Consider the following 24,443-nt stretch of genomic DNA (forward strand, 5'->3'; position numbering starts at 1 on the left):
TAGTTTCATTAAAATAATTATTCTTACACATTTTTTTTGTCTATTATATCTACACACTAAAGTATATATACATATTGCTACAAATCCCCCCTAGGCTACAGCCCACCATAGCCCTTAATGTGGCTATGCCATTGCGCTCGACGTTGATAAACAACAGATTTTTCTATACTTGGGATTCATGAAGTATTTGTTGAAGTATTTCTCCGGAAAACGAATTGTGTTTGTCGTGTTCCAATCGTTTTTGTGTCATATTCATTATCATAACGGGTTGTGTGGTATCAAATTATTATTTTAATAGATTCTTAATAAATGACCCGATAATAACTCGATTTGTTAATAGGTTATGTTGATTCATGTCGAGTTAATGGGTCATACAAGAAATTACCTGAACCTAGACTACATTGATTCCTATCAGAAGGGACAGAATTCATGTCACATTCTCACACAACCATCAAGAACTTATTTCATCCATACCACCAAGCTTCATTCTCTCGGTCCACATTATTTATTTTTCTTAATAATTCTGCCCTCACTTTGATAATTGCATCTATCCATACGTTATTATCAAAAATAGAAGGTAAAAGATAGATTAGTATCTAGTTACAGTAGAAGATGAATTAGTAGCGAGTTAATTCTTTTAATCTCTACAAAAAGTAATCTTATCTCTACAGAATTATATTTCTTTTATGTCTTTACAGCTAGAACTCACTCATCTTCCTTAGTTTTACCTTAAACTTACACAATATTTGGAAGTTTGTATCTATTTTTTTTTTTAATTTAATTAATTATCTTTTTCTTTTTTTTGGTCAAACGATAGATTTTGATAGATTAGCCGTCAACGGGGTTCAAACCCGCGACGTCATTCAAAGACTCAACACCTTTCCACCAATATGGTAAAGGGCCACTTGCTTTGATTTAATTAGTTATCAATTCTAATCAAATTCTTAAGATAAATCAGGGATAATATCCATATAGATTGATTAATTCCAAAAGAGTCCCTATTTGTTTGCAATTGGATTATCTCTATATGGTTGTTTATGTGTTTGTTAGTCCACATCAACCTGACCAAGAAATGGGCAGTTCCATGGCATTAATTGGGTCAAAGACCATATTGGCCCAATTCGGTTTGGATTGGATGTACGTCTTCATTATTCCAAATGAGGTAAGAAGCTCGTACTTTTTCTTCACATGCCCATTTCAAGAAATGATAAAAGTGATTGTTTTTACCTTTTTTTGTTTTTTGTTTTTTTTTTTGGCAGCCCTTGGCCTAATTGTGTGGATCTTTCTTTATATCTTGAATTACAGCCCTCTCGTTTCACTTAAACCTTTTACTTTATATGTTGTTGTTTAGTTGATTCTTTTTGGGCCTTTACTAATTTTTAATTGAAGTAATCTTGTTTGACCAAATAAATAAATAAAGGGAAATGCTAAGGAAACTCACTTAAAATGGAACTCCTTATGAACTATTTGCCAACTACTTACATTTTTACGTCAATTCTCATGACAACATTATAAAATATTGTGTCAAAAACATGATGTGACAAAGAGTTCAGGGAGCATTTTTCCTCACCACCATAAACTATAATGTATGCTCACCATACACCTAATCAATTGACACATGTCCGCTCATTTAACCTTGGTGAATTTCAAAATTGAAAAAGTAAGACTTAAAGTGAAATTTAACTAAAGTTAGATGAAAAACACGTGTCATTTGATTAGGTGTATGACAAACCTACACCATATTATGGTGGTAAGCAAAAATATTCCCGAACATCCCACTTTTAAGAGAGTATACTTTGCATTTTTATTCATAAAAAATGTTTTCATTAATTCTCAGAAATAATCTCTGCACGTTTTTTCTTTTCTTTTGTAAGCTTTGTTTATTTTTGTTTTTTAGTTTTCATGTATTTATTTATATATATATATTTATTCAATTCAAACATCGATAATGTACAAAAATATGCATTTGAAAAAAGAAGTAAACTACGCATTGGCAGTTCCTTGTTAAGTTGAATTTCTTCTACTAGTGAAATTTGATGAGTTTTGTATTGATTTCGGGTATTAAATTCTTCATGAACTCCCACATAGACATATTGATTGTCCAGTATGTTTCACGTGAAATTTGTGCAAGTAATGATTGTGAAAATAATTGGAGAATAAAGTAAACGAAAAAAGAAACAGATTAAAAAATCATGTTGAAAAAGTCGGAAAAAATATTGAGCAAGTGTTGGTGCTCCACTCACCCAAACAACTTGGTTGCTTAATGATGCATGGCTAACCTAGCAGTGACGTTCTTTGCAAGCAGAGGCATTGGCAGCAAGAGAAGGTGCGGCTTGGATGGCGACAAGGGTTTTCGAGATATTTTGATTGAAGGAGATTTGCTTTAAATTGTGGATCCTTTCATTAATTTGTCTGTCGTTAGACCTTCTTGTCGAGGATTGCATTTCTGTAAGCTTGCTTTGGCATGTGTATAACTTTTGTTATCAATGAATCAACTATCGTTTACTTAAATAAAAATAAAAAATAAAAAAAAATAAAAAAACCTAGCAGTTACATCTCACTTTTAATTGTGACCTTTGATTTTAAGATCTAGAATTTCTAAACGAGTCTGTCAAAACTCGGGAAGAGTATGTCAATTAATATTAGTTATGAAGATGGAAAATGTAAAGGAGTGGATATTCTTTTTTTTTTTTTTTCTTTTTTTTGTTGGTTGGAAAGCTTTTCAATTGACAGGATATATCCTATCATACAAATAGACTGAAAAATGTAAATAATTAAATACACATCATGTTTTAATCTTTAAGACGCGACCCGCCATTTAAAAAGAAAAAAATAAGTGAAATTTTAAAATTTACATCCCATTAAAATAGAACTCATATTTGTTCTTTTTAAATATAAGATAGAATATATGAAAATCATTGCAAATGTTTGAGCACGTATGACTACTACACTTCATATTCCAAAGATAATAATTTGTTGGGAAATCAGGAGTCCCCCAAACCAACCATGCATGCATGCAAAATAAACCGTATGTGCTTATGGTATGGGGTTTTAGGGGAAGAATTCAAAACATTTGTAAGTGTGGCACTTCATTGAGCATTTGGGGGCGCATGTTGACATTTGGGAGCAATGTTGTCAAGGTTTGTCAACATCCGCTAAGCTCTATGTACCGATATTTTTTGAGTAAGCACTTCATCAAACATTTTTTTATCACTATTTGGTTTCATATTAGACTGTTATAGCTAAGGTCCCTAGAGAACCTTACAAGTTACTTTCTAATCATCTGTAAGGTTTCGAGACCCAACTAGTCTGTCTCTTATACTAGATAGGCCCTTTGGTAGTACGCTCTTTGTCGTTTATTTACATTTGAATACATACCTCAAATGCATAAATAAACACTCTTAACGTAAGTTTAGTGCTACAAACGCCTTAGTACACAGTCAAACCTTGAACCCTAAACATAGACAAAAGCCAGGAATATGGTCAGCATTGCCTCGTCAGCAAAGAAATGCTAATTAAATTTGCCGATTTGGGAATATTTTGGATTTGCATGAACACTGTAAAACGCAATTCCCTAGTCAGGCCAAAATAGAAAATACTAAATCAAGTTAAGTCAATTTGTTGTTTGAAAAGTTCAAATTGTCCTCACAAATAAAGATATCTTAGAAATACGTAAGATGAACACGACAAACGAAATATGAATTAGCATATTCTTTTAGAATATGAATAATTTAGAAATTTTGCGAATTTCACGTTTTTTCAATGAACACAATGAAATATCTCAAAACAAAATTAGTTGGCAATTGAGATTTGTCTGTTTTTTTTAGTTTTTGAACCTTCTTAAATACCGCCATCACTGTCCAAACGTGTCCCGAGCTTCTGTGTTCTCTAAAATCGAGTGTCAATTTTTCTTAGTGTCCTCATTTTTCTTGAATTCCCAAAGCTTGCATTTTTGCAAGTCTGCAAATTTGCAAGAAAAAATCAATGGCTCTAAAGGCCGTTCATGCCTCCGACGTTCCGAACCTCGACCAAGTCACAGAAAGTGCCGTCGCATTGGCTGTATATTCGCCGTGGTTGGCTCAAGGTGGGCGTTTCGATCAAATTACTTGGAATCCAAGAAACAAAAACAAAATGGAATCTGATTTTTAGAATTGGGTTTTTGTGAATAGGTGTGAAAGATGAAAATGGGGAAACGAAATGGGGATACAAATGGCCAAAGTTCGTCGTGATGGGACACAGAGGCAGCGGGATGAACATGTTGCAGTCTTCTGATGCAAAGCTTAAATCCATCAAAGAGAACTCCATTCTCTCCTTCAATGCCGCCACTCAGTTCCCGATTGATTTCGTCGAGTTCGACGTTCAGGTGAGCATCATCTTTGTGATTTTATAGGGACCAAGAAGAAAACATTTGATCGAAGTCACAATCTTTGTTAAGAAAAATAGAATCTTGTTGTGCAAAGTTTTATATTACATTCTGATTTGAGGGTACTAATTGTTCTGCTTCTTGTCTTTCTTTCTTTCTTTTCGTTTCCATTTCTTGGTTTTACAATTAGGGAAAATTGTAAGCAAAAGCTATTTTTGTAGGTGACCAAAGACGACTGTCCGGTCATTTTTCATGACAACTTTATTGGCGCCGAGGACAAGGTTAGTTCAGAATTGTTATCAAACGGACCCTTGAATTCCTTGGTTTTTATTTTCCTGCTGAATATTGATGTTAAATGTAATTTTGTTTCAGGGTGTTTTCAAGGAGGAAAGGGTTACAGACATTACTCTGTTAGAATTTCTCTCCTACGGACCCCAAAAAGAGGCCGGAAAGGTATCAAAAATGGTGATTTTATCCGATTCCAAATCATTAAAATGTATGTGGATGTTTTGTTAACAAGTTTATTTTTTTTCATTCGCTCAAATGTAGGTGGGGAGGCCTTTGGTCAGAAAAATACAAGACGGGAGAATTTTCGACTGGAAGGTAGAACAGGATGACTCCCTATGCACATTGCAGGAGGTGTTCGAGAAAGTTGAGCGTTCCAAGGGTTTTAACATTGAGTTGAAGTTCGATGATCAGATTGTCTACAAAGAAGAAAAGCTCGAACATGTTCTTCAAGTAATTTTGCAGGTAAGGATGCCTAATTTGTTTAGCATGTTCTATAGAACATTGTGATCAATGTTGTTTTAGGCACATAATATGTACTAAGAGTTTTTTAAACAGGTGGTAATTAAGTATGCCAAGGACAGGCCGATCCTGTTTTCGAGCTTTCAGCCTGATGCTGCATTGCTGATGAGAAAAATGCAGACGACATATCCTGTAAGATCACATTCTAAACCTTTTGTCGAAGCCGTGTTGAACAAATTTCAATGACTTGGTTTCTGATGCTGCAATGTATGCAAACCAGGTTTATTTCCTCACAAACGGAGGGTCTAAAATTTACACCGACATTCGAAGGAATTCGCTAGAAGAGGCCATGAAGTTGTGTTCGGGAGGTGGTTTGCAAGGAATTGTATCAGAAGTAAAAGCTATCTTGAGAAATCCAGGGGCAGTGACTAAGATTAAACAGGCCAAACTCTGCATTATAACCTATGGACAATTAAAGTAAGCTATCATTTTTGTTTCCTAAAAGCACTTTTGAGATCAGAAACACTTATCCGACTAATAATATGATCATATGGTTTGTGGACTTGCAGCAATGTGCCAGACGCTATTTACATGCAACTTCTAATGGGTGTTGAGGGAGTGATTGTTGACCTTGTTCGAGAGATCACAGAAGCGGTTTCCAACTCCCGAATTCTTGTCAAAGAAGCAGGAACTTGGAACTTTCTTTCGTAGTAGAGCTTATGCCAGAGTAGATACGACGTCGAGGGCCCATCAACGTGGCCAGAACCAGATGCAAAATGTTGTGTACCGAACCTTAGTTTCTTTTTTTTTAGTAGTATCCAAATGGTTTCTCAAATGGAAGATGAATTTGGAGTTGAAAATATTATGAACAATGATTTTCAGGAATATATTGTCTTCAATCGTCAATATAGTATTTTGTGTACAGAAACAAGATCAACACTTTCTGCGGTTTGGTTTGCACCAAAACGAATAAAATAAAAGGAAAACTAACCAAAAGGGTTTAAAAACTTTAATTTTTAACCAAAAACCACATTGGAAGTATTTATTTAATGGTTAGTACAAAACCCATTTTTATATCAGCCCAAACAAAATAACATGATGATTTGTCAATTTTACCCCTAATGAATTTGGTTAACCTAACTTAACTATTTTGTTAGATTAGTTAGTTTGGAGTTAGCCGAACCTATAAGCCAATTGAATTTTAATTTTTGCAGAACAGTTTTAGAGAGTTCTTCAATTTTTTCTAAATTTGGTTGAGTGGTTTGAGTAATGCTTGCTAACGAATGTTGAGAGCGCATCGTGATCACCGTTGTTCTTTGTCACTGTTAGGATTTTTTCGAAATAAACCTTTGTTCCAGAACAGATTCGCAGTGGTTGCATATTTTGAGATTCTATCGAATTGTTGTCATTGGTGTTGTTCGTTGTGCTTGAATATTTTCACTAGAGTGATCGTCTTTCACATTTGGTTAGATTTTCGTTTGGAGGTAATCGACATTGTTTTTGTAGTTTTGAATTCGATTTTTCCTTTTGAATTCGAATTTGATTTTGAATTCGTTTTTGCATGTAATATGCTTAGCTTTTTATTTGACTTATATATTGTTGTTGATTTGTTTTCATATTAGCAGATTGATTCCGGTTTGTGAAATTTTCAGTTAGGAGTTTCTTATTTCGAAGAATCTCAGGTAAGTTTTGATTTGTTTTGTTTTTTATTTTTTGTTTCGTTTATATTGCATGTTGTTCATCTTGATTTTGTTTTCATTTTCAGAAATTTATTATGAATTAATTCGTGTTCATCACATTTGATGTTGTTAACATTTTTTAGAAATAGTGTTTTTTTATTTTTTATTTTTTTATGAAACAATGGATATTTCAGTTTACTTTTTGTTTTTGTGATTGTTGTGTTTTATAAATAGTGTTATCTTTGTTCACTTTATATGTATATTGTTTAACTAATAGGTGTTCATCACATTTGATGTTTTTAACATTTTTCAGAAATAGTGTTATTTTTTTACGAAACAGTGGATATTTCAGTTTACTTTTGTTTTTGTGATTGTTGTGTTGTATAAATAGTGTTATTTTTGTTCTCTTTATATGCATATTGTTTAACTAATAGGTATTGATTTGTTTTACAAAAATTGAAATTTAGATTTGCAACAGATTAATAAACAGTTGTTGTTTTTACATTTTGTTGTTATTTATTGTTATGTGCATAAAAGATTGTGTATTGATTTGAATTGTTTTGTTTTTTTTTGTTTTTATTCAATAGTTATGGAGAATTGTAAACTAGCTCGATTTACATATGGTGGTTTATGCATTGTTAGTTCTATTTCATCAACTTCTACCTTCAATCAGATTTGCATTAATATGTGTTCTAGGTTTAAGGGTTTGAGAATTGGTTGGTTTGAGTTGCGATATGGTTTGAATGAAGATCCTAATTGTGTGTTAGATTGTGATGCCAATGTTCTAAACATGTTGATGGTTTTTTATGTTATTGAGAAATCCATTGTAGAAATATTGGTTATAGATAAATGTGATGGTTCCATGGTTCAGTTACCTACGGAAAACACATCTTCTTCTTACCGTACATCAGACTCTATAATTGTTGCTAGTGAAAATGATCATTTAGGGAAGTATGGTTCTCATGGTGTGTATAATTATATGTCATGTGAATGGAATAGTTACATAGAATCTGAGGGGCAAGTCTTTAGGGGAGGCTATGTTGATTTCCGAGATAAGTTGAAGAAGTTTTCTATTAAATGTGGTTTTGATTTGAAGTATTTGAAGAATGATAAAAATCGCATCAATGCAGAGTGTTCTAGGAAGGAATCTGATGGTTGTCTTTAACATGTGTATGCATCCAAGTATGATATTAAAGATTTTTTGTTATTCGAAATTTGCATAATCTGCATACATGCAAGGGTATGATTCAAAAGAAGAAAAACAAAGTTGTTGGACGACAGTTTGTTGCTTTTCTCATCAAGGATAAGATTCTGTCAAATCCTCTTATTAAACCGAATGAGATCATTTCAAACTTAAAACAATTTTATGGATTAAATATTGATTATTCTACTGCATACTTTGGCAAACATATGACAGTTTTTGAGTTAAATGGTGATGATGTTGATGCTTACAAGTTTTTGCCGTGATATGTTGAATCTGCCCATTCAAGCAATCCTGAATCTATTTTTGAGCTTGAAGTTGTACCGGAGAGCAATAAATTTCTTCATTTGTTTATTGCTTATGATGCATGGATAAAAGGTTTCATATTTTGTCACCCGATGTTATTCATTGATGATACTTTTATCAAAAGCAAATACAAGAGAACACTTCTATCTTGCTGTGAAAAAATGACAACGATGGTGAGTTAATAATTTCAAATTTTTATATTGGACATTATTTGTTTCTGTTTTCTTACTGTGCAAATAAAATATATCCATAACTACTTGAAGAACTGTTTAAGAAATAGTTCAATCAGTCTCATAAATAGGTGATACTTGACTGTATTTGTTTCTTTTTGTTGTGCATTGGTTTTGATTTTATGTTCAAATAAAGGAAAAATGTTGCAGAAGTAGTTCAAACATATTTTAATAAATAGTTCAATTACAATTTCAGAAGTAGTTGACATTTGACAATGTATTTTCACTTATGTTGTGCAAAGATTTTTGAGATTGCTTATGCTATTGTTGATTCAGAAACAATAGCAAATTAAAGATAGTTATTGGCATATTATCTGGTATATTGAGACCTCAAGGGATGGTGATCACATTTATGTCGGATAGACATGATAATATTTTGAAGAGCATTCGAGAATTCTTTCCCAAGTGTCCACATTCATTTTACATTGTTCATTTGAAACAGAATATGAGTACTTTATTTCCAAATGCTGCTGGTTAATGACTAAAGAAGAAAATGATGAATTTGTTGGCAAATTGTGCGCACGCATGTACTCCATCTGATTTTGATGATTGCATGGCGGAATTCAAGGATAATGGGCAAGGGCATGTGAAGAATTTTTTGTGTGATTTGCCAAAAGAGAACAATGCTACTCTCCATTTTCCTGGTAAAAGATGGGGATCGATGAGCAATGCATTTTCAGAATCTTTTAACACCATGATGTCGAATAGTCGTTGTATGCCACTTATGGATCTTCTTGAAGACATTAGAGTTCGATTGATGGGTAGTATGGCTGAGAAGAGAATATTTGGTCAGAATATTCATACGATTTTGTGTCCAAAGAAAGAAAATGAGATGAAGTTGATGTTGAAGGAGGGCATGCATTGGAGGATTAGTCGTTCTGACGCAGATGTTTTTGAAGTTAGGACGGAGTAGAATCGGTTTGTTGTTTGTCTAGATGATAGGACATGTTCTTGTGTGCAATGGCAGTATAATTGTTTTCCATGTTCTCATGCTTTGCAGGTGTTGCAACATGATAATCATGATGTTTTTTATTACGTTGATGATTACTGGAAAACAAGCTTTTATCAAAAAAGATATCAATTTGTCATGCATCCATTTTTAGATTTGGAAAAGCCGAATGTTGATACTATCATAAATGGTGAGGCCTCCAATTACAAAGATTCCATTTGGAAGACCAAAGAAAACTAGGATTAAATTTACTGGGGAAATTAGTAGGAGTGAGAAGACTGTCACCTGTAGTAGGTGTGGATGTTCGGGACATAACAAGGTTTCATGTAAAGTTGTTATACAAGTGAATTATTTATCAAAGTGAACTAGAAAACCACATTTTTTTTACTAGAAAACTGAACTATTTATGATCTATATCTGAATAGAACACAACTAGAAAACCACACTGATTCTGGATAACATGGCCAATTTATCAATCAAAATAACTCAAAGTACTTACGAAACTTAACTTAAAATACTGAAGTATTGATGGATTTACATCGGAATAGGGCACGCTATTTAAGAAAATGAACTAAAACACCTCATTGATTCTGGATCCATACTGTTTATCAAACAGAAAAAAAAAAACTACACTATTTATCAAACTATACTGTTTGTTGAATGTACAAATTATTAACAGAGAATCACACTAGTTCGTGTAATAGCGTAATATATGTTTATACTTGTTTGTGAATGCATCCCATATTTTACTATTTCCGTACATTTCAATTCTATTTACAAATGAAGCAAATTGTAAACTATTTCATAAACACTGTTTATTAAACTTAAAATTGTGAATTATTTCGTAAACATTGTTTATTAAAAACTAAAATCCCACCGGAATAGAATGTTGATTATATTTAAGTTATTTAAGCAAGGCAACCAACATATGAGGGCAAGAACATACTATTTAAAGGTTATAAGAAAACGAGCAATTATCAAAGTGAAGTAAAAATATACCATTTTGCATAAACATTGCTCATTCAATGAATTCGAAGCATGCAAACTTACATATTACTGTAAAATCACCAAGAATATCAGAAATTTTGTGGTACATAGCTCTGTTTCTTCTCTGTTGCTTTTATTTCCCTTTTTTTTTTTTGTCCGTTTTCGTTTAGATGCAAATCAGAATACTCTGAACTGTAAACATAATTCATTTTTTAGAATCTCAAACAAGCAGATGTACACATTTAGTAAATTAAAGTAAGAAATCATCAAGAATATCAGAATTTATAGGTTTATACATGTGTTTGTCCGATTTCGACTCTGCAAATATACAATTCAAATGTTTTCAATTTTTCATCTTCAAATGGAGTTTTTGGGTTGAGAAATTCCAGATTTGATGTGTAGATTATTGTTTGAAAACTTGAATCGAACTTGAAAATACTTTGAGATTTTGACGTTTCGAGCAATGGAGGTTTCGATTTTTTGGTACGGTGTGAAGGGGTTGGTGAACATTAATGGCGTTGGAGGAATGATGAATTTTAGTAACTGCAACTTTGGCTAACAGGCCTGGGTTAGGCTCCGTTAGGGGCAATTTTGAAATATTAATTGTTAGGCGGTTTGGGGTTTGGGGTTTTTGTTGAGCCCGTGTGTTTTAGTGTTTGTAGGGCCTGAGATAAAAGTGTTGTGTCCTTATGATTAAAACATTTTTATTAAATAATAGTTTAGGGTGGTTTTTCCATTAAATAAAAGTTAGCTCAAGCCATTTTTGATAAAACTCCCTAAAATAAATAAACAACTATGAGAATACTATTTAATGTAGAAAGTAGTCACTACAACCTAGATCGAGACACACAGCTTCGACAAGTCTGTCTACCAGATACTATCGGGAGAGGTCCATGTTGCTTGTTTACCCGACTACCTATCCCAAAAAAGTAATTTAGGGTGAACCATACAAGAAATCGTTTAGAAGTGCTTTTTTTAAGAAGAAGAAGAGGGTACCGAGAAGGTTTTTGTTTCTTCGTATATAGGGTTTAGTTGAAATCATTTGGAAGTGTTTTTAAAATAGCTAAAAGTATTTTTTTTTTAAATGTTTTTGGATTTCAAAAGCGTTTAAAGTGCTTCATGCAAGAAGCACCAATTATGTGCTAAAAGCATTTTAAAAGCACTTCCAACCATTTTAGAAGCATTTCCAAACGAGTTCTAAATGTAGGATGATTCTTTTGAAATGTAAATAACAATATGTTCTATTTGGTCTATTGATTAACTATGTATTCAGACCAAAATGACATAATCAAGGCTCATTTCAAGTTTTTAGTTTTTAGTTTCATTCATTCAAAAAATTAAAAACGAAATTGTTATGAAATGTCTCATTTACCAATATGCCTCAAAGTTTTAGCCTCTTTGTTCTTTCAAATATTACAGTTGAAACCTACTTATCCTAGAAGCCCCAAAAGATCAGAACAAAGTTAAAAGTGACGATGTAATTTGCTTCTAAACAAGAATATAAATACCTTGTAAATTTCATGGAATGAGGTCAAAAAAAAAAAACGCAACTTTACAATGAAGGTGATATATACACATATCATCAAGAGGGCCAATTTGCCCACATGCCCAAAGATACCCATCTTTTTGTTAGCATTTGATGGGCCTTTTGAGTAGGAGAGGAAGTTTCTCTCAAGCGTGCACTGTAAAGCATTGATTCGAAAGTTGGCACTTAAAAGTACTTCTACAAAAGCAAGAAAAGTATGGTTATTGTACGTTATTTTATAAAAATAAATAAATAAATAAATAAAATTAATGAAAAGAGTTTGAAAGCTTTGAGTTTTAACAATAAGAACAAAATAAAGAGTAAAATGAATAATACCAGGATTAAATTTTTACTGTAAAAATGTAGTTTTTCGTTAAAGTGAATAATACTATGAACTTTTCGTTAAAGTTTCCTATTTTATATGTACAAGCATCAAAAGCAAGTAGACAAGTAAGTGCAACAACATTGTACCAGCTGGTGGTTTTTAAAGGCGAGGAAGACTCATAGATGTATTTTAACTTTATTCAGGGCACCACTGTATGATTCACCAATGTCATGATTTGAACCCAAAATGTATTATGTGGAATACAAGCCTGATATTCGTTTCAATCACCCGACCACACCCCCCCCCCCCAAAAAGCCCGAGATGGTATTTGCTATGTCTAATTAGGTAATCACGACTCTGAAATAGCAGGTGAGGGATTATCATTGCTATATCATTATCATCTAATCATGATCATCTCAAAAACTTCGTTCAACTTTTCTATAATTATATCGTATTCGTATACTATGTAATCATTAGTATATATTTTAGTATTACTAGTCTACTAGTTTATCTACCGTATAAATCAATTGGTGATATTCACAAGTAAGCTAAAAATCAACCCAACAAAAGCAAAATAGAACTTGTACTTTGTGACCTGCGGTGGATTTGCATGCAGCCCACGTATAATCTATGGTTGAAACGAAACCCCATGCATGTTTACAAGGCTTCGGTTGTCAAACTTCAACGTCACGAGCACGATGTGAAAGAAGTTGAAGTTCCGTCTTAAAATTTCAATAGCTCAACTTTTCACATTGCGTATCTTTCTGTTTGTCTTTCTCTTCGTGTGATTTTAGTCACACATAGAATCTAAGATCGGCTCATGATTATCCTATTAAGTTATATTTATGTGTTCAAGACATCAATTCGACTGACGGCTACTTGTATACAAAGAATGTATGTTGTTGGTAAGGTCGTGTTTGCCTATAAGTGAAGAAAGACAGCTATTAATTCTATCAGGTAGTGTTCTTTTTCCATTAATTTGATGCTTACATCTATGTCTTTGCAGACATTAATCTGATAGCTTGCTTCAGGCTGGTTGACAAAATATATTTTAGCTTGACAATGAAGAAAACGAGTTGAATCGATCGCTGTGTACGCAATGCATGTGTAACAGGTAATAACCTCTGGAAGGTATCTACATCACCAGCATAAACAATAGCTTGGTCAACTTTGAATCAATGGCAATTTTTTAATTGCTTTGTCCCTAACTGATGAGTCCATATTATACCATATATTTTAAGAAAAACTAATGAAAAAAGATTTGAAAACTTTGAGTTTTAACGATAATGACAAAATAAATGGTAAAGTGAATAGTACTAAGATTGACTTTTTAGTGTAAAAATGTGATTTTTCGTTAAAGTGAACAGTACCGGGCTTTTCGTTAAAATTCCCTATATTTTACCCTATTCTTAGTTATAGCTTATTGGTTATTTTGATATAATTTTGATACTTTGTTATATATTTTCAATGTAGGATATTCGATTTCCTCTGGAGCAAAACATGATCAAACAGATGAATTTTGGAGTGATTCTAATTGGAGGATGTTCGTGCCCCTTTAAAGATGATTATATCAAAATTTCAGATTTTTCTACCAAACCCTTTGACCGTGGTGATGAAATAAAGACCCAGTGCATAGCTTTTCCAGATTGACGTTTATAGACGTTTTGGGTATTTTGGAGATCAAGATGACATATTTTGAGGAAGATTCCTTCTGAGGATTTGTAGGGGACGTCTCAAACTTTCAAAAGAGACATTTTTGGACCAAATCGGAGTTGATTTGGTCGGTCAAAAACTAATTTTCTGAGAAGTCTGAATTTTAATTCAAATAGGAAACCTTTTATTTCCTAGTTATCTTATGAATGGATGCATGCTTGCTTTGAATTATTAATCACTGCGATTAAACTATCTAATTGTCTTAGTGATTCGCGACCATTAGGGTTTTTAGACAAGTAATTTGATGCAATTTATGTTGGAACAACACCCTGAAATTGAAGAGGGCTTCTAGTGATTAGTAATTGTAAGTTCACTTAAGGCGAACATCATGCTCTTAAGAGTTGCATGGTTTTTCAAAGAGTTTTCACAAAGCTTAATAAGTCTTGCATGTTTATATTTGATCTGAACATCACAGACAGGTTGCATGTTAGATTTACATTTTCGCTTGAACATCACGAGGAAAATATGTATTAGAAAAACCTAACATTCAACGCATGTATGTAGAAATTCATAAGTAATTGGTAAAATTGCATAAGATTGTTAAGGGGACGGCGGAACTGTAAGATCCCACATCGCCCAGGGGAGTGATCCTTATATGTATATTCTCATCCTTACCTAGCACGAGGCCTTTTGGGAGCTTACTGGCTTCGGGTTCCATCAGAACTCCGAAGTTACGCGAGTAGCGCGCGAGAGCACTCCCAGGATGGATGACCCACTGGGAAGTTCTCGTGTGAGTTCCCAGAAACAAAACCGTGAAGGCGTGGTCGGGGCCCAAAGCGGACAATATCGTGTTACGGTGGTGGAAAGGGCTTGGGAAGTGGTCCCCCCCCGGGGGCCAGAATGTGACAATTTGGTATCAGAGCCTAACCCTGGTTGCGTGTGTGCCGACGAGGACGTCGGGCCCCTAAGGGGGGTGAATTGTAAGATCCCACATTGCCCAGGGAGTGATCCTTATATGTATATTCTCATCCCTACCTAGCATAAGGCATTTTGGGAGCTCACTGGCTTCGGGTTCCATCGGAACTCCGAAGTTAAGCGAGTAGCGTGTGAGAGCACTCCCAGGATGGGTGACCAACTGGGGAATTCTCGTGTGAGTTCCCAGAAACAAAACCGTGAGGGCATGGTCGGGGCCCAAAACGGACAATATCGTGCTACAGTGGTGGAGCGAGCCCGGAAAGTGGTCCCCTCCGGGCTGGGATGTGACAGGAACCTTAGGCCTTTGCAAATTGATTTTCTTTAAATTGTTCTCTAGTTAATTTCTTTAATTGTTTTATTTTAAAATTCGTTTTTATTATATTAAATTCTAAAATCAACATTTTCGAAACTTTGTTTTAAATAATTAATTAAGAGTTGGTTTTAAACACAAATTATTCATTTAATCACTATGGAAAACGACCTTACTTGAGCCGTTATACTACGACAACCTTATTCTCTTGCAAGTATTTTTAAGTGTTTTTGTATGTACTTTTACAGGTGGTAAAAATTCTATCACTAACCCTTAATTTGTTCTAGATATTCCACTCCCAGTGGATATTTTTTGTTTACTTGTTGGTGCGTCACACACACACACACACACACACACACACACATACACTCAAACATGGCTACAAGTAAATGTATGTATGTGTGTGTGTATATATATATATATATATATATAAACATACACTCAAACATGGCTACAAGTAAATGTATGTATGTATGCATGTATATATATATATACATGCATACATTTACTTGTAACCATGTTTGAGTGTATGTGTGTGTGTGTATATATATATCTATATATCTATATATCTCTCTCTATATATATATATATATATGTTTGTGTGTGTGTGTGTGCACATGCGCGCACACATCTTCTATATGGATTTCATCCATTAACTTTGTTCAATGATCCAAACAACATAGATTGTTCATACCAAAAATTAGACAATGTAACGTAAACTTATTTAAAAAATCCGTCAAACTCACTATATTTATATATGTTAAATGTATATGTAACAAGAGATTGCTTGCAAATATTTTAAATAGCATGATATGATATCACTCATCCATTTTTCTTCAGGGACAAAACTATATATTAATTATCAAGCTCAATGAATTTGAACCTCACGAAACCCTTAAATGTATATATAAACTTGTGACACATATACAAGTGAAGTCTGTTGTTGTAATGAATAATTAGACGACACTAAGAAAATGCGAAATGATGCCCTTTAAAGAAAAAAAGCCCAAATAATACTTAAATCATTGACATAAAAGGAGAGTGGGCACTATTTTATTCTTCCACGTCAAACTGCCCTTCTACTTGGTGGTGATCTCTCTTTCCAGCTAATAATTAAACCCTAATTAATATAATGTGTTGCTAATACTGTTTGTTTCGTTGTCAATTATTCATTAATTATACTATTAATTAGATTAGAGTGCAGGCCTTTAGAAAGCTACTGTGCCACTATTTTATTGTAAAGATGAACACTTCATAAGACGGGTCAATGTCATCGTTCCATAAGTACTCGTACCAATCCATTTATATTATAAAGTATATCAAATCATTAGCACTATATCTTTGGTCCATAACATATTTCAAATTTACCATCTATGTATATAATAATAGTAAAATTAATATAGTAATATCATATGACAATGAATCTGTGCAAATATTCTCTGAATTCACATGTAGGAGGAGTTAGTTTTTCCATCTGAGTAGCCCTATTTATTGGTTACTCCAACTCAAATTTCAAAAGATGGTTTATATGCCTAATTTATTTTTTTTTCGTGTCATGTTGCGGATGAAGTAGTGTGTATTAGCCATTAGGATGCTTGTAATGGGGGCAACCCTGAAAAGATGAGTTCCCATTAAAAGTAAAAGGAGTGAGGAAGGGAAGAAAAACCAAGCCAACCCCCCATCACCCAAAAATTAAAAAGTATTTGCTTGAAAGATTAGTAGTAGTTGACGACGAATTTCAAGTCCGTATTCTACGTGACATGTTTTAGGTTTAATTTATTGCACTAATGAATCACATGATAGTGGCGAAACACAGACTAAAATATCTTTATAAGTTTTTTTGACTCTTAAAAATGTGGACTGACATGATAAAATTATCAACGGATCTCTTTTATAAATAAATAAAATTATTGGAGTAATGGAAAACATGATTGGATTATAGAAAGAGGTGGAAGCAGAGAAAGGCATTTTCCACTGGACAACATATTTTACTTAAAAAAAACAATAATTGCAGGCTTTGACGTTTCTCTCTTTTCTCCTTATAACTCTCTTTAACACCCACACGCAACCTCCTTTGACCCTCACCCTAAACAAAAACAATACCTAAATAAACTAATTAATTAATTAAAAAGATAAAGAATTAAATAGAAGAAAAAAAAACACAGCCGCAGTTTGTCTTTACGAAACCCAACTCAAACTATTCCTTCCAATAATTTTTTATAATTTATTTTTACAAGTGGGCTGAGAATCGCATTTTGCTTCATTTGCTTGTGATATTCTCTTTACTTTTATATTTTTCTGATTAACTGGATATAGTTTTTCTTATTACAAAATGCTCCCTTTTTTTTATTTTATAATTCTGCCCACAAATTGTTTAAATTTTGTGATAAGAGGCTTCCGTTCTCCCTACGGAGTCGGGCCTCTCTTTCATTTGTCAACCTTTGAGGCTCCGGTTCACTACAATCTCAACCGGCCCACGTTACCCACACTCCAGTTTTTATTATTCCAAAACTACCTCTGGAGAGTACTGTTTACTACGATTCTGCCATTGTCAACTACAACCTCTAACTAAAGGGTTATAGAGTAACTCTATGGGTAGAAACCACTTAGTCAATTGGAGCTGCGACCTTGATTGGGGTTTTTGTCTCAAATAACTTCTTGTTTGGATCGGTGATCTTTTATCTGATGATATTTTAAGAATTGTTAGGAACCGTTCAGTTTGTATTTCTCAAATAGTATAGTGTTTTTTGAGGTGTTCGCTTCAGATTATCAAAAAAAAAAAATCTATGGGTAGAAGGAGAGGAGTGTCTTTTCCAGAAAAGAGATTGTTATGATTTCTATCAAATCTTCATCTGATCGAAAATAGTGAGACAAGAAGATTGAGGAAATCTTGAAATGGGTCTTTGATTGAAGGTGGCATTTTTGTCAGTTACCCTAAATCCGACGTGGTTGGCCGTCCTTTTGGTGGCAAGTAGGTCCCTGAACTCTCACCCACCCCAACGGGCCGCGAGCCATATCATCATCCCAATTACCATAATACCCTTCTAAAATTCAACCCTTAATTTTCCTTTTTATCCTAAACTAAAATAAATTCCAAAGGTAGTGGGGCAACATGGGCCCATGGGCTAGGGCCCAATAAGCATTATCCATCCATCCAACCGCAAGGAGCATCTTTTTTCATGTGTTATACGAAATATTCAAGTTAGCTTTACACGCATCCCTAATTCCCTATGCGTGCACCCTACAATGTACAATCCCATATAACAAATATATCTTTGACTCAATTTTTGAAAAGGGGAATAATATGGAAAATCAATTTTCAAATATTCCATGCATAATATGATTCTTTTCTCTTTTTTTTTTTAATTTTTATAAGTCAATTATTCGTGGTTTGATCTATTTTTGCAAGTAACTTAGTTAGCTCATCAATCAAATATTTGGAACATTCTTTTAATCCATCTATTTTAGTTAAGATATCAAAATTCAAAAGATTACTAGCTTTGATATTAGTAATGCAAATTTAAGAACTGCTAAGTGGACTCTCCCAAAAAGTAGAAACGTCAATGTCCGTACCAACATTATAAAATATTGTGCGAAAATCATGAGGTCACATAAAATCTATAGAAAGTCTCACTTTTGAGAGAGTTCCCTTATTAATGAAACGCTACTGTATCACCTAAAAAAATGTAACAAAAGAGATTGTTTGAAACAAAAGAATAACACTTATGAGTGCTCATTAAAGTATTGGTTAACCTAAAAAACTAAAGAGAAATGTTAAGAAGATTCTCTTAAAGTGGAACTCTACATGGATTCTCTACCACGTCACATTTTTAGCACAACATGTTATAATGTTGACGCAAGAATTATGCCAAAAACATTAGGTGGCGGATAATCCATGGAGAGCCTCACTTTTGAGAGAATCTCTTTATCACGAATCTCTATGAAACAATGGGAAGACGTCCTATTATGTTATTGACTCGGGTTAAAAAAAATAAAAAATTCCTTGCTGAAAAACTCGTTGTCTAACTTAATTAATCGCCCCTTGTTGTTCAAAATGAACGCATCAAGTTTTCAGCTTATCCCTAGAAGTGGAACTCACTAGAGGGTTGGTATGCAAAGAGAGGTCTACCTTGTAAGAGGAGTGAAGAATGACTCGACCAAGGGCCGTTACATTGGGTGCTAAAGCATGGGTATTTTGTATCCATTGAGCAAAGACGAGTTGTAATTGTTGTTGTTAAAAATGATTATTACAAATTTAAGATTTTTTTGTCAATGAGACACTAGCGTGTGAATTTAGTTAAATAGTGTTTTGACATGAAGTTGGTAATATCTAACATTAAGCAAGACATATTAATAAGGAATCTTGACTCTTGAGGTGTCAAATCACCTAATTTTAAGGTCTCCATTGCCATCATACATGCTAAACATTTGAAATGCCTAATTATAATTTATAAAAACAAAATATATTTAATTGTGTAACACACAAGTAACAAAACTGCCTTGAAAAAAAACTACAAAATAAAAGTCCAAAATTCTCATTTCTCAACAAGTTTAGGCACTTTTGGTTCTTTCAAATATATTCCGTTTGTCCGTACTTTTTTCACTTGCTGAGCAGAGGCTACAACCGTAATTTCACCCCCAATGACTTTAAACTTTAAATGCTTTTAGTCAAGTACAGCTGTCAGCATGACATAACGTGACTTCATCCCTACGAGGCCGTAAACCCTTCGCTGCAACTACTACCTTATGCGTTTCGTACTTGGGCTTTGCAGCCTTTGCTCATCAAACTCCGGTAGAAGGACCATAATACCCTTCCGAGTATTCCCTTCTAGGGGGTTACTTTGGTGTTATTCTAAATCGATCGTATGCTGATATTTATTTTAAACTTCGCACATGACGGCATGTATGCTACAGTATCATATAAGAAAAAAAATGCATATATTAGCAGGGCCGGCTCAGGCCCAGTGTGGGTAGGGCGACCATCCGGGACCCAAAATAATTAGAGACACCAAAATTATTAAGATGGTATATTTATATATATTTTCATAAGAGTATAAATTTATAAAATTTGATCAACGACAAAGAAATTTACCTAAAACTAGTGGTTTTGTTGTTTGAAATTAATGATGAAGTCTTGGGTTCAAAACGCCATGTGTGTTTCTTTACGTATCAATTTTTACAAATTTCTTTTCATAAAAGTATAAATATATAAAATTTGGCTAAATGAAGTTTAATTAGAACCAGTGGTTTTTGTTGTTTAAAATTAAAGAGAGATCCTAAGTTCGAAATGCAAAGTGCATGTTTATTCTTTTCATTTTTTACGAATTTTTGTTTGGTTAATTTATTTTTAATTAGTAACTAGTAGCTATGCGGGTTGTTATTTTTAAACATTTGTTCCAATTCAAATCTGATTTTCAAAAAAGAGTAATGCGTGACCAAATTTTTAGACCAAATTTGCAAATCATATGACGTGTCATCAAAAGTTTAATTTAGTACCCATTTATTACTTATACATATCAATTAAAGACTCAAAAACATCATTATCTTTTAGTCCCATATTGACAAGGTTAGTAAATAAGAAAAAACACCCCACGATTTATACAAAAACACTTTAAAAGTTCAGATGGAAAACAAAACTCAAATCTATCTACTTGTAAACCTGGAGTTTTTTTGTTTTCTTCCCACGATACAAAATAAATTAGTTTTTCCGTGTTTCTAAATTATTAAATTTGAAGTGCTTTTCAAAGTATAATTTTATTGATGTCTTACATGTGAAAATAAATAATTTTCTTATATAAAGTGAGGGGACATTTTTTTACGTCGCCCTAGGCCTCAAAAATCTCTAGACCGGCCCTGCATATTAGATTATGATTTGGAGATGATATATGTTGTTTTTATGCCTCATTTCAACTTTCGGATGTGAAAAATAAATGAATGAAAACATAATTCTTGGGTAGTCATAAAGTGAGTTTACTTGTTTCCAGAGGAAGCCAATGGAATAGCTCATCCATCTTTTGTGCAGCGGTATGGTAGATGGTGCAAGTCAGGAAGTAGATATTAACCTTCATGCATCTCATTGCAAGTAAGAAGCCAAACATTGTTCGATTCCTAAATGCTATGGAAGAAACCTAATTAAAATGAGATTGCTAATGTCGCAGTATCTCAAATCTATCAACCATTGACTTGCATTTAAGATTTCCTATATATCAATATGCGATTGCTTTGGAGTACAACAACAATATCATCTGCATAAAACACTCGCAAATCAATCACAAATTGACCATGCGAAAACAGTTTTTGTTTTTCGTGATTCTAAAATAACCCATTGCAAGTAAGGAGCGAATCGGTGGTTAACATACACAATGTGATTGTTTTATGAGAAGACCACAATGCATCTCCCCACCGTCCAAAACATATGCAAGTTTCCAACTTGGAGGGCAAGGTTTAAAATGGCAATTTAGGTAAAGGACAAAGCAAAACCATAATCCAATTAAAATTTGAGATTCGGTTATTTCCACACACAAAGGTCGAACAGAACCAGAAAGATCTCTCTCTCTCTCTCTCTCTCTCTCTCTACGAATTTGGGTTTCGTTTAATTGTCAAAAACTTTAACCTTTTCGCAGAGCCCTCGACGTTTTGTAAAAATTGTGTCAAAGGAAAAGGAGATTGAGTCTTGTTTACGCCAACAAATGGGTCGTCGTCCTCTCTCTCTCTCCTCGCATTGTCTCAAACACCCATTACTATAAAAGAAGCCACACTCTCTCCTTGAAACCCCCCCCACCATCCACCTCTCCACGCTTTTATTTCCATTGGGACTCTTCTTTCCTTCTTGTTCTTGTTCCCTCCCGTTCTTGTCTAATCTCCTACTTTGTTTGTATTATCCAATCCCCAACGGACTATAAGACCTTGTCACGACTGTGTTTGCTTAGGATTAGATTTCTCAGTTCGGATTGGACTGAAAGACTCTAGCTTTTCAGTCCATTGGGATTTTCTCGGACATGGAGAGGATTAGTTTTGTGAAGAATGGTGTGCTGAGATTGCCTCCCGGTTTTCGATTCCACCCGACTGACGAGGAGCTTGTTCTGCAGTACTTGCGGCGCAAGGCTTACTCCTGCCCCTTGCCTGCGTCCATCATCCCGGAGGTCGATGTCTGCAAGGCCGACCCTTGGGATTTGCCAGGTTGGTTTTTCACATTTCCGTACAATTCACTTCTTCAATTGAAGTGATTTTTTTTTCTCTCTTTGGTTTGGTTTGGCCAAACTACAATGCCAAATGCCTACCAACCAAAACCCAAATCGTATTTTAGACGGAAATGGTCTCGAATCTCCCATTTCCCGGCTTCTGCACTCGTTCTGTGAGTGCGGAAATTGTAAAGTATTCAGTTTGAAGCGCAGATGGCTTGAAATGGAGCGCGAAATCGCCGCTATGAAGAAATTAGATGGAGAATTGAAAGACTCAATTGGTTTGTTTTGTTTTGGTTTAGGTGATTGTGAGCAAGAGAGGTACTTCTTCAGCACTAGGGAGGCCAAGTACCCCAATGGGAACAGATCGAACAGAGCGACCTGCTCCGGTTACTGGAAGGCGACCGGATTGGACAAGCAGATTGTGACTTGCAGGGGCGGCCAAGTCGTGGGGATGAAGAAAACTCTGGTGTTTTATAGGGGAAAGCCTCCCCATGGCACTAGGACCGATTGGATTATGCACGAATACCGCCTTGTTTTGCCCGAAAATCCGGCCTCCATTGCCGCACCGGAAAAGAATTCAACCCATGTAAGAATTTCTTCAATTATGCTCGACAAACCACAAAGAACACATTTTTATTTTTGTTATTTTGCTGTTGCAGAGCCCTGTGGTGCCAATGGACAATTGGGTTCTCTGCCGCATATTTTTGAAGAAAAGGGGAGGCAAAAATGAGGAGGAGCAAGTTCAACAGCCCTCCTTCAATGTTCGAAAACCGAAGAATTCGAGGCCTGTTTTCTACGATTTCATGACAAAAGACCGGGAAAATTTGAGCCTCGCGCCTTGTTCTTCCTCCTCAGGATCGAGTGGAATCACAGATGTGGTTTCTAGTGAGCAAGTGGACAATGATCACGGAGAAAGCAGTAGTTGCAATAGTTTAGGTTTAATTAGAAGAAAACAGTAGCGGTTTTAGTTAATTAATTTATAATCCCCTTAAATTAGTTGGCTTATGTTCCAGTAATTGGGCTCTTCTGGTTGCTTTATCAGAATAATCATCTGAGAAAAATCCAAGTTTAGGAAGAAAATCGGCAGTTACTTGTAGTCGGTAATTTCGAGAGCAATGGATGGTGTGCCCTTATGTAATCAAATCCCAAATTTTCTAATATCTGATGTCTTTACATTTTATTTCCATTTGTTTGGACCTTATTTTAGCTCTAACAGCGACATGCTCGCATATTTACCACTCTCTATTTTCTCTGTTTGTTCCAGTTGTTAGAACGATTTGGAGTAACCACATTTGAATATGAATTTTCTTTTATAATTTATAATTCTAAAATTCTAAAACGCTTCGCAATATGAGATACTCTGAGATATCGTAAAAAAATGCTCATAATCTGAACATGTTCTACTCCATATCATGCAGCAGAATTTCTTTATGGAAAGGCATGGTATTTCCAAGGGAATAGGTGTTGAAAAGTGACCTAAAGAGGAGTAAAAAGCAAAGTGAAAGTGTAAAAAAATGTAACGTGAGATTTTCCTAGGGAATAATTGTTGTCTTTGCAAGGATCGTCACCTTCGCACGAGGTTCCATTTCTCCCTTTGTGGAAAGTTAAAAACTCACACTCAAAAGGAACCCAATTCCGAAACATTGTTTTCAAATGGATCGAATTCATCCCAAATCGGCTCTCTCTCTCTCTCTCTCTCTCTCAAATCTTCAAATGCACTCCAATCTGCATCGTGCAAGATTAAATCCCAGAATCTTATTCCCAAAAAACAGACATTCTGACCTATATTGCCATTTTGTACTATTTGTAGTGTCTCACAAGAAACCGGAGCCCCAAGGAAGAAAAACTTGTGTAAAGCAGTCACATACTATCTCTTTCCAATCACTTTCACAAAACATAGCCTCTCTATTTCGGTGGTTCCACCATGCTCCGCTATTCTCGCCCATTGCGAGAGCTGTCATGATAAAGCAACCCTACCAAAATTTCTCTAATCAAACAGTTTTACTGAA

The 24,443-nt window shown here is 34.3% G+C and overlaps 2 protein-coding genes across 2 annotated transcripts; both read left to right on the top strand.

The window, feature by feature from the left end:
* Positions 1-3,894: 3,894 nt before the first annotated feature.
* Positions 3,895-5,963, top strand: LOC103929059 (glycerophosphodiester phosphodiesterase GDPD2-like). Its single transcript, XM_018642963.2, has 8 exons — positions 3,895-4,084; positions 4,170-4,363; positions 4,585-4,644; positions 4,736-4,816; positions 4,913-5,113; positions 5,207-5,302; positions 5,391-5,587; positions 5,680-5,963. The coding sequence occupies exons 1-8, from the start codon at positions 3,985-3,987 to the stop codon at positions 5,819-5,821; spliced, it is 1,071 nt and encodes a 356-aa protein (XP_018498479.1). The 5' UTR covers positions 3,895-3,984; the 3' UTR covers positions 5,822-5,963.
* Positions 5,964-21,891: 15,928 nt separating this feature from the next.
* LOC103929037 (NAC domain-containing protein 83) lies at positions 21,892-23,620 on the top strand. The gene is made up of 3 exons (XM_009338182.3): positions 21,892-22,429; positions 22,734-23,020; positions 23,094-23,620. Exons 1-3 carry the CDS (start codon positions 22,249-22,251, stop codon positions 23,391-23,393), a joined length of 768 nt encoding a protein of 255 aa, XP_009336457.1. The 5' UTR covers positions 21,892-22,248; the 3' UTR covers positions 23,394-23,620.
* The last annotated feature ends 823 nt before the right edge of the window (positions 23,621-24,443 follow it).

This window comes from the organism of the source record quoted next, unplaced genomic scaffold (assembly GCF_019419815.1).
Source record: "Pyrus x bretschneideri cultivar Hongxiangsu unplaced genomic scaffold, Pyrus_bretschneideri_v1 Contig6, whole genome shotgun sequence".
Lineage (NCBI taxonomy): Eukaryota > Viridiplantae > Streptophyta > Magnoliopsida > Rosales > Rosaceae > Pyrus > Pyrus x bretschneideri.

Coding starts and splice junctions, on each gene's coding strand:
- LOC103929059 (XM_018642963.2), top strand. CDS start 3,985: ATGGCTCTAAAGGCCGTTCATGCCTCCGACGTTCCGAACCTCGACCAA. Junction 5,114..5,206: donor TTCTTCAAGTAATTTTGCAG/GTAAGGATGCCT, acceptor TTTTTTAAACAG/GTGGTAATTAAGTATGCCAA. Junction 5,588..5,679: donor ATAACCTATGGACAATTAAA/GTAAGCTATCAT, acceptor GTGGACTTGCAG/CAATGTGCCAGACGCTATTT.
- LOC103929037 (XM_009338182.3), top strand. CDS start 22,249: ATGGAGAGGATTAGTTTTGTGAAGAATGGTGTGCTGAGATTGCCTCCC. Junction 22,430..22,733: donor CGACCCTTGGGATTTGCCAG/GTTGGTTTTTCA, acceptor GTTTTGGTTTAG/GTGATTGTGAGCAAGAGAGG. Junction 23,021..23,093: donor CGGAAAAGAATTCAACCCAT/GTAAGAATTTCT, acceptor TTGCTGTTGCAG/AGCCCTGTGGTGCCAATGGA.